At 41.1% G+C, this 14,378-nt stretch overlaps 1 protein-coding gene across 1 annotated transcript; it reads left to right on the top strand.

Moving 5' to 3' along the window:
- Positions 1–1,718: 1,718 nt before the first annotated feature.
- Positions 1,719–13,591, top strand: adm2b (adrenomedullin 2b). Its single transcript, XM_054733138.2, has 2 exons — positions 1,719–2,091; positions 12,150–13,591. Exons 1-2 carry the CDS (start codon positions 1,991–1,993, stop codon positions 12,535–12,537), a joined length of 489 nt encoding a protein of 162 aa, XP_054589113.1. The 5' UTR covers positions 1,719–1,990; the 3' UTR covers positions 12,538–13,591.
- Positions 13,592–14,378: the final 787 nt, after the last annotated feature.

The following is a 14,378-nucleotide window of genomic DNA, read 5'->3' as shown; positions in this document are numbered from 1 at the left end:
AAGTTAAGGCCATTAATATGATGCTTTTATCCGACAAGACACAAGACTATGGATGTCAGATCACATGATGATTTTCAGATTTTTTTTCATTCTTTTCTCTTAAATAAATTTGAAGATAAATCATTACACAAGCCTCCTAGTTGACAAACACAAACAGTATTAGATCATAGATTAATTTGTGTTTGACGCTGAGATTATTTATAGAAATCTCAAGTCTCCAGATGTCTCATCCCCTCTCTGATTTCAGCCTGAAGGGTTCAGTAGACATTAGATGTGTCTGGATAGTGTACAATTACACACACACACACACACACACACACACACACACACACACACACACACACACACACACACACACACACACACACACACACACACACAGCCGTTTAATTAAGACCTGAAGCCTCCACACACGGGACAGACCTTTAATTAGGTTCAGATTCGGAGCTCCTCGGCTGAATCCCTCGCTGCAAAGAAAAGTTCTTTCACGAGATAAAATGAGAAGAACTGGATCGCTGCAGATGATGCTAGATACCTTTTCTTGTATCTTTTACTTTACTTTTTAAATTGTTTCAGTCATCAGACACCAGAGCAGCAGGGACAGAGAAGTCACACAATATCGTTAACAGAACTTTAACTTCTGCAGAGCATCTTTATTAAAAACCACGACACAGGATCTACACATTAGTTTTAACTGTTTTCTTCTGCTGCAAGTCATTTTTAGTTTGCTAAAACTAACTCTGCAGGTTAGATACATGTTAGATAGCTTGCACAGAGAAATAATAGCTTATTTTCACACATGAACGTATGCATGCTACAAATAATGTGTAGTGCAAGATAACAGCCCAAAGATGAACGCTGTCAGACTTTCCTGAGTTTATCACGTTCAGATGTGCAAGTTCATTTTAGGATTTTAAAATTAACTTTATTAATTGAACAAAATCTTGTTTAAGTTTTATTAATTTTAAGTTTGCAGTTACAGGTTTACAAATTGCAATTTAAAGTAAAATACACAAGATTTATTTCACAATCCCTCCAGGCTGAAGCCGAGGCTCATTAATTAACTTTCCCTACAACACCTCACAGATCAATACAATTTTAGAGAAAAGACCAAAAAAAAAAGAAAGAAAATCACACAATGAAGTCTAAATTACGTGTGTTTATTCATTATAATACTCTGTAGTTCTTAATCATGTTGTAATTCAGTTACTTTTCGAAGAACAAGCAGCCTGGAAAGGATTGATCTTTTTTATTCCGTTAACTCAACTGGATTTTGTTTTCAGCGAATCCTTTGAACAAGTAAAAACAAAGGATTTTAGAAAAGATGACAGGAAATCAGAAGTGAGGTCAGCAGCTCCGGCTCATCTTTGTTACATTTTGTTTTGCCGGTTGATCTAATGTGTATAAAATAAACTGAGTGAACAGCAAGCTTTATTCAGCATCAACTGTGTAAACGATGGGTTCAGCTGCTGATTCCAGTGAGTTAATCCCACGCTGGGAACCAGTGAGTTCACTGGGAAACATCGTAATCCAAAAGTGGAAAAAAAGGTAATAAACACCCATAACAAGAAAAGTGGGTTTCTTTGTAAAACTGTGATTAGATGAGTCGAGTGGGGCTGTGGGAGGTTTAATTAGGTAATAGTGTTAAGAAGGGCAGAGAATAAGCCTTCCTCCCTCCTCCTCCTCCTCCTGCTCCTTTTTCAGAAAGGCTTTATAACCGAGAAACCTCCAGCTGCTCCCAGTGTGGACTTTCATGATCTCCTGAGTTTACCGACTGATGCCAGCGAGCAGGTAAACGCTGGGAAGATGATGATGCTGTCCCTCATCTTTACGGACTCTTAGAGGCAAATTTATCTTGAACAGTTTTTGCTTTGATCCAGCTTCCACATTTGGCCATCTTTACTTTATTTTTGATATTTCTACGAGTAGAGTTTGGATTGTTGGTTTTTTTTTCACCTCTGCGGAGACAGTTTCCCTCTGCTCCTCTAACATGTGTGTCCTCCCTCCGACGTGGCTGTGCCTGCTGCTCGGCCTCCTGCCTCTAGAGGTCCAGACCCGGGTTCTGACCGTATGCAGAGCTCACACACACAGGTAACTGACCTTTACAAAACTTCAAATAAATAAATAAATAAAGTTTTATCTTATGTTTAATTTAAGGCTTTTATTATTGTTGATTAAGTCAGAAAATTGTCTCAAACAAATGTTTCTGACTCAAACAGATGAATGATCAAATTTTGTTGTGTTTAAAAATAAATAAATAAAACCTTTATTTATGAAAATTAATACAAATACTTAAAATGACCCGCTGACTCCAAAAGTGAACCAGTTGTAGATATTTCCTTTACATTTTCCAGACAGTGAACTCTGATAATTAATGCCTAAACTTCAAGCAAAGGTTTAAATCTATGTTTTGCTCAAAATCTACAAGATTTCTTTGACAAACTCCACAGAAGGAGAGTTCATTTAGACTTAGATTATGGTGGTTAGAAGCTGACAGAGAAAACAAGAAGTTTGCCTGTGCTTTTTGCAGCGACTAATGTGAGAAAAAAGCTCCGGCAGCAGAATGAGGTAATACCTCTCAGCAGTGGGAGGTGAGACAGAGGTGAGGCTGATTTAATGGGATTTGGGACGGAGACGCATGTACATACCGAAGGGCCGCGCTGCACACAAGCAGCCACAGTAAGATGAAACATGACCCACAAAACAAATGAATTGTGTTAGATTAGCTCCCACACACCTGGAGGCTAAGATGTTTTGATGACAGGTAAAGACCAAACATCAGACTAATGAGTCAGACTGCAGCCAAACAAGTAGAGAAAGAAAAGCCAAAACGTCTGAAATGAGAAAAAGACAGGGAGAGAAGGAAAGATGTGTGTTTGTGTGCGTGCTGAAGGAGTGTTGAAGAAGCGCTGGTCTTTCCACAGGTTCACACCCTCCACCAAACACACACACAAACTTGTATTTCTAAAACTGCGGGGACCCTTATGTTGATGGTCTAACCCCAACCATTACTGATCTTTTCCAAACCCACCCCTTAACTAAAAGTTACTTCACTCCTTAACTCTGAAAACCAAATACTGGAGGCTTTTGCTCTGTGGGGACAAACCAACTTTTAGAGTGTGTATGTACAGTCTATGGTGTGTCCACATGTTACAGGTTCAAAGTCAAGAATGGCTTCCTTAATGTATCGTTTACAACCACAAGCACAGACAGACAGACAAACAGAACAGAAAGCTACAACTAGCAAAACAAAGAACACTTCTGTTTCATTTTTACTTATAATTTTCATTCCTTCCTTGTAGCATCCTTTAGTTTAAAGAAGAGTTCATGGTGAAATGCTCCGATACATGCACCTCTCTCAAGCATGCTCAGGTTAAACCGCTGCTAAAAAAACCATCTCTTCCTCAGAAATCATGTGGAGAACTAGCGACCTATCTCTCTCCTCCCTTTTCTGTCCAAAATCATTGAAAGGGTGGCTTTCAAGCAGATCACAGAATACCTCTCACAAAACTGTCTGCTTGACCCTTACCAATCTGGGTTCAAAAAGGGCCACTCCACTGAAACTGCTCTGTTAGCAGTGACTGAATCCTTAAAAGAAGCTAGAGCGACTGCCAAATCCTCAGTGCTTATCCTGCTCGACTTATCGGCTGCATTTGACACTGTCAACCATGGCTTCCTTTTGTACACACGCATGGGCATCACAGAGAAAGCACACGCCTGGTTTGAATCGTACCTCACAGGATGATCATTCAGTGTATCTTGGCTTGGACAATCCTCTACTGTGCATCATCTTGCCACAGGAGTTCCCCAGGGCTCTGTACTAGGACCTCTTCTCTTTGCCACATACACCACCTCACTGGGTGAGATCATTCGATCACATGGCTTCTCCTACCACTGCTATGCAGACGACACCCAGCTCTATCTGTCATTTCCACCGGACGACCACACTGTCTCAGCACGAATATCAAACTGTCTCTCTGACATATCAAAATGGATGAAATCCCACCATCTCCAACTCAACCTCTCTAAAACTGAACTACTTGTCATCCCAGCAAAACCATCCATACAGCACAATATCTCAATCCAAAATGACTTCCTATCTCTGGCTCCTTCAAAGGCAGTTCGAAATCTGGGTGTTGTGATTAATGAACACCTGACCTTTAAAGATCATGTTGCCTCTGTTGCTCATTCATGCTGCTTTGTGCTGTGTAACATATGAAAGATTAGACCATACCTAACACAACATGCCACCCAGCTCCTGGTGCAATCTACTGTCATCTCCCGCCTCAATCACTGCAATGCCCTTCTAACTGGTCTTCCAGGCTGTACTGTGAGACCTCTTCAAATGGTCCAGAACGCAGCGGCGCGTCTAGTCTTCAATCAGCCAAAAAGAGCACACGTCACCCCTCTGTTCATTGAGCTCCACTGCTACCACTAGCAGCATGCATCAAATGCAAATTGCAAACACTAGCATACAAAGTCCGAGATGGTACGGCTCCCATCTACCTGAATCCTCTTGCACAGGCTTACGTCTCTGCCCGGCCACTTGGGTAATCACAGGATCATTGGCTAGCAGTGCCTACACCACGCTCAGGACAATCCAGACTCTTCTCATGCATCGTTCCACAAATGTGGAATGACCTACCAAGCACTACCAGAAAAAGGGCTTCATTTTCAATTTTCAAGAAACTCCTGAAGACCCTGCTCTTCAGAGAGCATCTTCTTAACTAGCACCCTCCCTGCACCCGACCCCCTCTCTACTGTCCACTCCTTGTTCCCTCCTCTCCATGACTGATGTCAATGTTGTTGTTATTGTTGTTGTTAGCCTCAGGGGCAACATGCCAATTATCACTTGTAAGTCGCTTTGGACAAAAGCATCTGCTAAATACATAAACATAAATACATAAACATAAATCATCATCCTCCCACCGCCGTGCTTATAGGTGACATGATGAGGGATTTGAGATGAGCTGTGTTTGATTTTTTTTTAGTGTAAAATACAAAATTCTTCTGCAGATAAATGCAAACGCCAAAGGGCTCCAGTCATTTGGTATTTAAGGGTTTGCTTTTGTCCACTGAAGAATTCAGTTTGTGGAAATATCTCGTGTGCCGGGTTCCAAGACAAGTGGGTCCATAGGAGCTGCAATCATTTAACCTGAACAATGGATGAAACGACTGAGTTCTCATTAAGGTCACTTAATGGGGACAAAGTGTCTTTTCTACTCTTTCTCACAGTTATTAGACACTCTGCTGTTCTTGTTCCATTCCTGTAGGGAACTAAATTTCCCACAAAGCCAGACATGAGCAGTGGAGATGTTTCTTTTCATTAGTTGGTAGGTAAATCTTCCACTTTATTGTTTTTAGACCTGTTTTCCCCATAAAATCTGAAGTAGCAATTTAAAACTAACATTTTGTAATACAGCACAACAGAAATTGCAATAAAACATGACTTTTTTGACACATCGGTGTTCATCTATCAGGCGATTTTCTTTATGTCGATAAGCCTCTACACTTCCCGGAAAGCACCATGGTGCCAAGTACCTTTTCCTTGAGTGATACTTGTGTTTCAGACCTCACCACAGGTGGCTTTTTCACCATGTGAGCCAGAGTGTGTGTTTCTTTGGCTGGAAAGGAGCAAAAGACACACACTTTTTATATGTGCGGCCATGTGCAGCACATATTAAAACCAGTGTGTATCTGTGTGTGTGACCCTTTCAGAATCAATTCAGATTTCCTCAGTCACAATGCTAAATGAGTGGGTGAATGTGTGTGTATAGTTGTGTTGGCAGCGAGGGTGCAACGTGTCCAGCTAGGGGAGTGATCAGAATACCAGTCAGGATTAGTTACAGGGTAAAGGTCACATTGGTGATCTGGCCCACTTTTCGTAACAAACATCCCCTTACACTTTTAGTTTTAATTTCCTTCTTTATGTTAAACACACAAATAAGTTGTTAAATAATGGTCTGTGAGGAGGTACGTGTCACATTGGCAAAGATAATTTATTATTTAATTTGCAAAATGAAAAAGTTCGAGGTTTCTGGCTTTTTTCCCCCAAATAAATATTTATAAAAATTATCCAGATGCAGAAATCCTTTTTTTTTTATAAAAATATAAAAAATCCACTTTGCCAGCATCTTCATTAGAAGATTCAGAGAAGGAAAACCAGCAGGGGTAAATTATTTTCAGAATATTTGTCAAAGGTAATAACAGCTGATCATGTATATCTGAATGCCCCTGGCTTAATTTAATATGTTGGTTCTTTCTCAGTTAAACAAAAATGCAAAAGTGTAAAGCCTCAGTCAATCAGAAACCCCCAATGGGTGGCCAAGGGGGGGCCATGGCCACCCCACTAATTGCACACCCACAGAAAAACACATAAAATACTTTCAAAATTCTAAATAATAATAAAAACATGTTATGACGATGTAGAACTCTTATGATCATCTTCTTATTGTTCTGTTTGCCTCTGTCATGGTGTCTGCTCAATCACTGCAGTTCATTAACTTGACATATTATTAGTTCATTGAGTCAACAACAGGGTCAGCAGGTTCTCAGCTCGGTCGGTTTGAACCACTTTAGTCTGGTGGGATGCAGGAAGAACAACCTGTAAGGGTCGCCGGCTAAAATTGAATAATGCTGGTGTTTTCAATTATTGACAAGGATATGATGCATGTAAAATAAAAAACTCATTATTCTTTAACTGTGGTCCACATGTGTAAGCAAAGTGTTCAAATACACACACACACACACACACACACACACACACACACAGACGCATGCTGATAACACTGCTTGATGAGTCAGGAATGTTTTAGGATAAAGAACCAGGTCCGGGAGTATTTATTTATGTAAATAATTGCAGTCAACAGGAAGATATTTGATAACACGTTATCAACGTTAGTGCATAATTGTGCATTAATAAACAAATGATCCCTTTATTTACATTCCGGATATTTTAACTATTATGTGTCCTTAAAGCCATACTTTGCAGCTAATATTTTTCATATTTTTAAATCATTTTCTTAAGCTAGTATGTCTTAAAATGACCCTTTACAGGGTTAACAAAATGTCACTCAGGTCCACACTGGCCCTTGTGGTGAGAATATTCCACTTGCAACTTCAGACTGGTGGGCCGCTCTGTTGGACTTTAAAACAATTGAGCTGACTTACCTGGCGCTGCAGTCTGCTTCCAGCATGTTTCCTGCATGGTTTAGATCCTGAACACAGCTGATTTGTTTAATTTAGTGATTAATTGCTCCTGTAGACACTTACACCCCTCTATGGGCTCAGCTAGGAAGGTGAGGGGAATAAACATAAGATGGACCAGTCTAACAAAAAGTGACCCTCGTTGGGGAGAAAAAGGCTTGTCCAAGCAAGACCAAACTCAAAGTTTCCTTTCAAGGATTTTATTACAAAAAGAAAGTACCAAAAGAAGGGCCAAAAACCCTTACCAAACTGAGTTTAAACGAATAACTAAAAATGTCCAGAGGACCAACCACTCTTAAAATTAATCTCCTTTATTTAAAAAGGGAATGAAACAGCAAAAGGGGAAAATCCCACCCTTAAATTAACCAAGGTTTGTCTAACAGACAAAACCAAATGCTGAATTAACTTAGGTTACCCAAACAACAAAAATAGCTCAGGAAACTGAGACTTCAAAAGGGGAATAATCCCCACCTGGTAATTTAAACCACAAGATGGTCTAGCAGACACACCAAAACCAAAATTACCGCTTAAATGCAACTATCCCAAAACACAAAAGGTTCTAAAGCTGCTTCTTTACAAAAAGCCAACAACAACCTGTTAACTGCCAACGGGGAGAGAACAAACGTTGCCTCTGCAACTCCAAACATTTCTCTCCCCGTTGGCAGTTAACAGGTTGTTGTTGGCTTTTTGTAAAGAAGCAGCTTTAGAACCTTTTGTGTTTTGGGATAGTTGCATTTAAGCGGTAATTTTGGTTTTGGTGTGTCTGCTAGACCATCTTGTGGTTTAAATTACCAGGTGGGGATTATTCCCCTTTTGAAGTCTCAGTTTCCTGAGCTATTTTTGTTGTTTGGGTAACCTAAGTTAATTCAGCATTTGGTTTTGTCTGTTAGACAAACCTTGGTTAATTTAAGGGTGGGATTTTCCCCTTTTGCTGTTTCATTCCCTTTTTAAATAAAGGAGATTAATTTTAAGAGTGGTTGGTCCTCTGGACATTTTTAGTTATTCGTTTAAACTCAGTTTGGTAAGGGTTTTTGGCCCTTCTTTTGGTACTTTCTTTTTGTAATAAAATCCTTGAAAGGAAACTTTGAGTTTGGTCTTGCTTGGACAAGCCTTTTTCTCCCCAACGAGGGTCACTTTTTGTTAGACTGGTCCATCTTATGTTTATTCCCCTCACCTTCCTAGCTGAGCCCATAGAGGGGTGTAACATAAATGGGGGCTCGTCCGGGATTTTTGATCCCAAACCTTACTTGGACGCATGTTCTCGGGCTTACTGTTATTACTTACATTTGGCTTTTGGAATAGTTCACAGCAGCTCTGTTCTGAACACCTTGGTGGTGCATGGTGTGCAAGGGGGGAGGTGACTCTTCAGTTGTGCCCTGGACGATGGATCTAAAGGATGGATCATCAGAGGAATCGCTCTTCAGTGGGTGAGAGGAACCCACTTGGTATGGCACGTCTGACTGGGACGCTACTCCAGTGGCCAGGTGGTCGCTCCGTTGTCTTCCCCCCCCCCCGCTTTCACAGATGGAACACTCCTGCTGTGGAAGCCTGCCTAACAACTCTGGAACAAGGAGGTCAGAATTGTTATCTTCTCACTGTGGACTTATTCTTTGTGTTAAAGACTTTGATGGAATCCTGTCTGGGGGAACTGAGCGAGCAGACAGTGAATCACCATCGAGAGTTCGGCTGGACCCTGCGTGATCAGTGGATGTGGGACTTTTGGCATGGTCGAGTCCGCACCATCAACCCAGCGCCGATTTGTCACCTTCCCGCTGTTGTTCCACCAAGGGAATTTCAGAACCAGGGGTTGCGTGGGCTGGCACCGTATGTAGGGGGGGATATTGTGATATAGTATAATTAAGTGTAAACCTTAATTATCCTTTTTAGAGGGGAAGTGTTATGGCTCAGAGCCATTTGTGTTTTTCCCTGTGTGTGTGTGAGAGAGGAGATGCAGCACCTGGCTCCAATCTCACTAGATTGCCTCCCGGTTAGATCCTCCCAGCTGATCCTGATGACCAGCAGCATAAAAGTCAGCCAGCCCTCAGTTCAGGGAGCGGCAGGCCAGGGAGGTTCTCTCTGGTCTGTTGTCTCCTCAGCAGCTTTTGGTTTTAAGTTTTATGTAACAACTTTGAGAGCTTAACTCTCTGTGTTTAACCGTTCGCCTTTTAGGGGTAAAGGATACTTTACCCCTTCGCTTGCTTTTATTAAGACATCACTCAGTAAAAGGGAAATCGTGATGGTCTTTCGTGGTGTTTTTGTATTAATTTGGTTAATATGAGAGTTTAGTTGTTACTCGTTTTGCGTTGCTGCTGATGTGTCTTGTTAATCTGTGTTTTGAGTTTATATTTATGTAAATAAATGTTGTTTTGTTACGTTTACCACGAGAACATGCGTCCTCATTGTTACCCCAGGCTCCCTAGACAGCCTGGGACGTAACAGTTGACATTTCAGCTGTTAGATTAGGGTGTTTGAAAGACGAACGCACAGTGAAGAAATTAGTTTTGCTTTCAGTTCTACAAATGAACACTAGGGTGTGCTAAAAGCAAGCCAAAACTGCCTAGTTCCCATCATCGACATAATATACGGTTCCCATTTACGGTTAGGACAAAGAGCTGGGGATGTTTAGCCTAGTGATCTAGCCCAAATTCTTGCTTTGCAAAGTTTGGTCTAGGAATGCTCCATTGGAACCTCCGCAGCTCCTACCAGGACTCTGGCTAGCCAATCACAACTCTCTAGAGGGGTTGCAAACACATAAAGGGCTGTGACTGGTCCATAATGGTGGGCCAATCATAATGCTCTATCTGCTTAGTGAACAAATCACAGAGCTTTATCCGCTTTGTGGGCCAATCAGGGCACTCTATATGCCTGGTGGGTGGGATGATGCAACAGAGTGAAACAAGAGTATGTCACATTCATTGTCCAGTGGAATGTGGAGATCATTTGAAAGAGAACGGTAGAACCCGCCCCACAACCGAGAGGCGTCAATGGAGCGTTGCCAGACTAAATAATACATTTATTTAGTCTGGCTTGCCAGGCTAGGGGGTGGGGGCTCTGCTTAATGATGCATTATATAATATTAACAATAATAGGGAGCCTAAGTCACTTCCGCACCATGGGTCCCTGGAAGAACAAAAAAATGAATTCAAGTCAACGGGGCTAAAAGCTGTTTACTAATCCGCTTTGCCTTACGCCCTGGATCGCACATATGTTGTACTGCAACTTAAATGAAAAGTAATGATGGGTGTTTTCGACCATGCCAGTCATGTACTTTGAGATTTATCAGCTTGTAAAAGTTCATAATTAGCATGGCTACAAACTAGAAATCGGCCCGCCGCATATGTGACGTCACCACATAATCTCTTTCCCCTAGCGTAGCTGCTACTTACCAAATGACCAGATTTATGGTGGTTCTTTCCTCCTGCGGGAAGTTTGCTGAACTTACAGCCCTTTCCCCTCAGTTTTCTCCGTGTCTGGTTTATGATGTCACTTTCGTAGTCCAGGACTTATTTTCACACAAAACCTAAAATAGCATTTCCCCCGTTTGAAAATAAGCCTGTTCATGGTATCAAAATGTGGCTTTAAAATTCACGGACATCATATGTGAAATCCATGGCACAAACCAAGCGGAATTAGAAAATAGTGTTTTTAGTCCCATTGACTTGCATTCGTTTTTCATTCGTCTGGGGACCCATGGTCTGGAAGTAGATGGGCGTGATTTAGGCTCCCTATATTAAGCAGTTGTTAGTACTTTATTTAATAGTTTATTCATACGTAATAAAGCATAAAGTAATGTTAGTAAAGGGGCCCTTATTGTAAAGTGTTACCAGATATTCTATGGAGTTTGCGACAAAGAATTTAACATAATTAAAACAACTGACCAGAATAATGTGACTGGACTTCGTCCTCATCAGAGTCACTGCCTGATGCAGTGGCCATTGTTTTTTAAAGGCTAAATTCACTGAGAAACTGTTTTTACTTGCATTTTTCATGATAGGTCACTCTGTCATGCAGGCTTTTTGTGAAAATCGTCTTCTATCCTCATTTCTTGTATTAACCGCTGATGCATGATTAAACGCTCAGATTAGTAAAGCCAGTGACATTTGTACGCCATAGTGTCAAGTTACCATTCATCTTGGCTTGTGATCGGGAAGGCAGTGTTGAATTAGCATCCATGAGAGAGAAGAGTGCATCTCGGCCAGTAGAAGCTAACTCTAAGCATTAGCAACTCCACAGCGTGGCAAAACTCCTTCAGGCTTGTGTTATTTGTGGAGATAAAACATCAACGTTGCAGAGCAATGGGAGGCAGTGGTAAAGTCACATTGCTGTTAGCCAATCAGAGGTGAGATGTCCAAATATAAGGAAATAAAACTCCAAATCCTGCTCACCTCTCCTTTGCCTAATTTCTAGTTCCTGTTTTTTGCCACGGAGATCGTCTCACAAGGCACTCATTTATACTAGAGACCACTGCAAATGTGTTGAAAAACAGTGAACTTGGTCTTTAAGAAAGATTTAAACTGAGCTTCTAAATAAGTCACATCAAGAGCTACAAAAGGAGTTTTGAGATCATTAAGATGATTTCCAGAAATCAAAATAAATTTATGACAAATGATCATAAATTAACACGAGTAAATATGAGCTGAAGTATTTTTGTTTATGCCCTAAATTATTGAGCTTTTTAAGCATGTTTATTACATCTGATCAGAAATATTTGGGATTGCATCGTTTGATAATCAATCGCTCTAAAAGTTTGGGAACCACTGGTGTAACTGTCCTTCTTTTATCCTCTTTACTTTTCAGTCCACCTTTTCTCATGTTCTATTACTAAAAATTACTAAACCACTTTCGCCTCATTGACCCATACTGCCCAGCATGACCAGTAAACCAGTGTTTTTTGTTGTGCTGTATCAGTTCCTCCCTCATTTCTTTTTAATTTTGTTTTACAGGTTGAGTTCAAGCCAAATCTCTGAATTCCCAAAGCCATCCCACCCCGAAGTCTCACCGACACCGTCTGATCTCTCTGACGGGAATCAAATCCCAGAAAAGGTCCAGAATATCTTCTGGAGAACCTCACTGAACAAGGATACCTCACCAGAGCTCCTTGGCTCATTGCTTTATGGAAATCACAATCTGCTGCCACAGCGTGGGTCACGGGGTCGTCGCCACGCCAACGGCAGCGGTATGAGGGGCCAGGGCCAACTGATGAGGGTAGGCTGCGTTCTAGGCACCTGTCAGGTCCAGAATCTCAGCCATCGGCTCTATCAGCTGATTGGACAGAGCGGGAGGGAGGACTCCTCCCCCATTAACCCAGGCAGTCCTCACAGCTACGGCTGAGATCACACCTTAAATCCAGCAGGAAGCTTCTAACGAGAACTTCACTCTCAGAGATCGCCCTGCTCCTCTGAAGGTCTGTGATATGGAGTCACAAATGTTAGTCCTGAAACTGACTTTTCTTTTAACATTTGCGACTATAATTCTGACAGAGACTCCGTTTACCAACAAATGTCTGGAATATTTGAATGTGGCAACGCTCAAAACAAGAAACACATAAAAAGCTCTGACTTCAACTGCTTTTCAGCTTGTAAGAAGGTTGTTTTTTTATGGAGGAGAAACTATTCAAATATCTGCTCACAGATTAGATTTGATAACATTAAACCAGAAGTTTGTAGTTAATATGATGAACTTGAAGCTTCTTAAGAAGACATTTTGATGGTTTTCACGTGGTTTTCTGTGTAAAAGTTATAAACAATACCTCCCCTGACCCCTCTGCTTTCAAGGCGCGAGGGTCGTGACCTTATTGAGATCACTAACAATAGTTTACTGCACTTTATCATTTTGCATTACAAACATTTAGGTTTTAAATGAATAAAACTGTAAAACAGACCAGCCTGTCTCAGACTGGCTGGCCCGTCTCACGTCTGCTGTTCATCCTGCTGATTGAACTGGTCTGAGCTCTGTGATAATCTATTTAAACGTGCATTCATCTCCCCCTGCAAAAACAAGCAGCTTTAAGACCTACAGAAACCAAGATTAGGCATTCGAACCCAGACAAATCCTTACCCAGAAGCCCACAGCAGAAACAAATGCTAACCCAGTTCCTTTTACTGTAACTTCTTTCTACAAAGTGAATGTTGACTATCAAATATTTGTTTTTCGTTTAGCTCATATTTTTTGTCTAGTTTCTGTAGCTCTTGTTCATAGGAATGCATAAAAGCACTTTATTTGTCCTCACTTTCAGAATGACTTGAATTTTAAACATGTTGTTTTGTGAATTAAAGCTTTTTGCTGTGAAAACCCCACAATATCAAATCTGTGCTTCTTCCTGGCTAAATGTGCTTTTGCCAAACAATTGTTGCATTCATAGCAAAGCTGTGTAATAAAATAGATTTTACGTTGAGTCTGAATGTGACCTTTACGATTTGTTCCTCTCCGGGTTATTGGTAACACAATGAAACTGGGCTGCTGCGAGCCCAGAAACGTACATCTATTCAGCTCTGGAAACAATCACAGCAACAGCTTCTCGGGTTGTTGTTAAAGAAAAGCCGTTATTTCTGATTCCCGCTGTTTGTGCGAGGGGTACTGTTCAGATGCTTCTGTCTGAATGTGTGTGTCATGTGTGTCATCATTGTGAAAGTGGGAGAAACTTGGATGAGTCACCATGACCACATAACTGCAAGTTTCTCAAAAGGAACATATCATGACAATTTTTTTCTAAAGTTATAATAAAACATGTTTATTAAGTTCTTAGCACTAAATCCCTCTCACATGAAGCAATTTCAGCAGTTTTATTGTTGACAGTTTCAGTGCCTTCCAGAATGAGCCTTTTCAGGGCCCTGTTACTTTAAGAAAGCATGCTGTAGTTGGCCACACACACCCATCCCCCTGCTCAGGCTGCTATAAGCTGAGAAGCTCTGATATCCAGGAGGGGCTTAAAGAATTGCAGCTCCTCCAGCAGCATCTCTCTCTTGCTTAGTTCTGTTTTAATTTCCTCATCTATGACATCACAAACAGGGACTTTTTAAAACAGCTTGTTTAGCACACATAATTGCTAAAATCAAACTCTGACGGCAGATGGTCGGATTTTTCAAGCTTCAAGTGTTTGTGGAGGCATAGAAACTCACGCGGCAGCAAAAAAGTACAGGAACGTACGTTTTGCATAATATGTCCTCTTTCAA

Source organism: Nothobranchius furzeri, chromosome 4 (genome assembly GCF_043380555.1).
Source record: "Nothobranchius furzeri strain GRZ-AD chromosome 4, NfurGRZ-RIMD1, whole genome shotgun sequence".
Lineage (NCBI taxonomy): Eukaryota > Metazoa > Chordata > Actinopteri > Cyprinodontiformes > Nothobranchiidae > Nothobranchius > Nothobranchius furzeri.
This window is presented reverse-complemented; position numbering and strand designations above follow the sequence as displayed.

What these genes read in the sequence shown, in the direction of transcription:
- adm2b (XM_054733138.2), top strand. Translation starts at nt 1,991, where the DNA reads ATGTGTGTCCTCCCTCCGACGTGGCTGTGCCTGCTGCTCGGCCTCCTG. An exon ending in TGCAGAGCTCACACACACAG is followed by an intron (nt 2,092 to 12,149) that starts GTAACTGACCTT and finishes TTTGTTTTACAG; the next exon opens with GTTGAGTTCAAGCCAAATCT.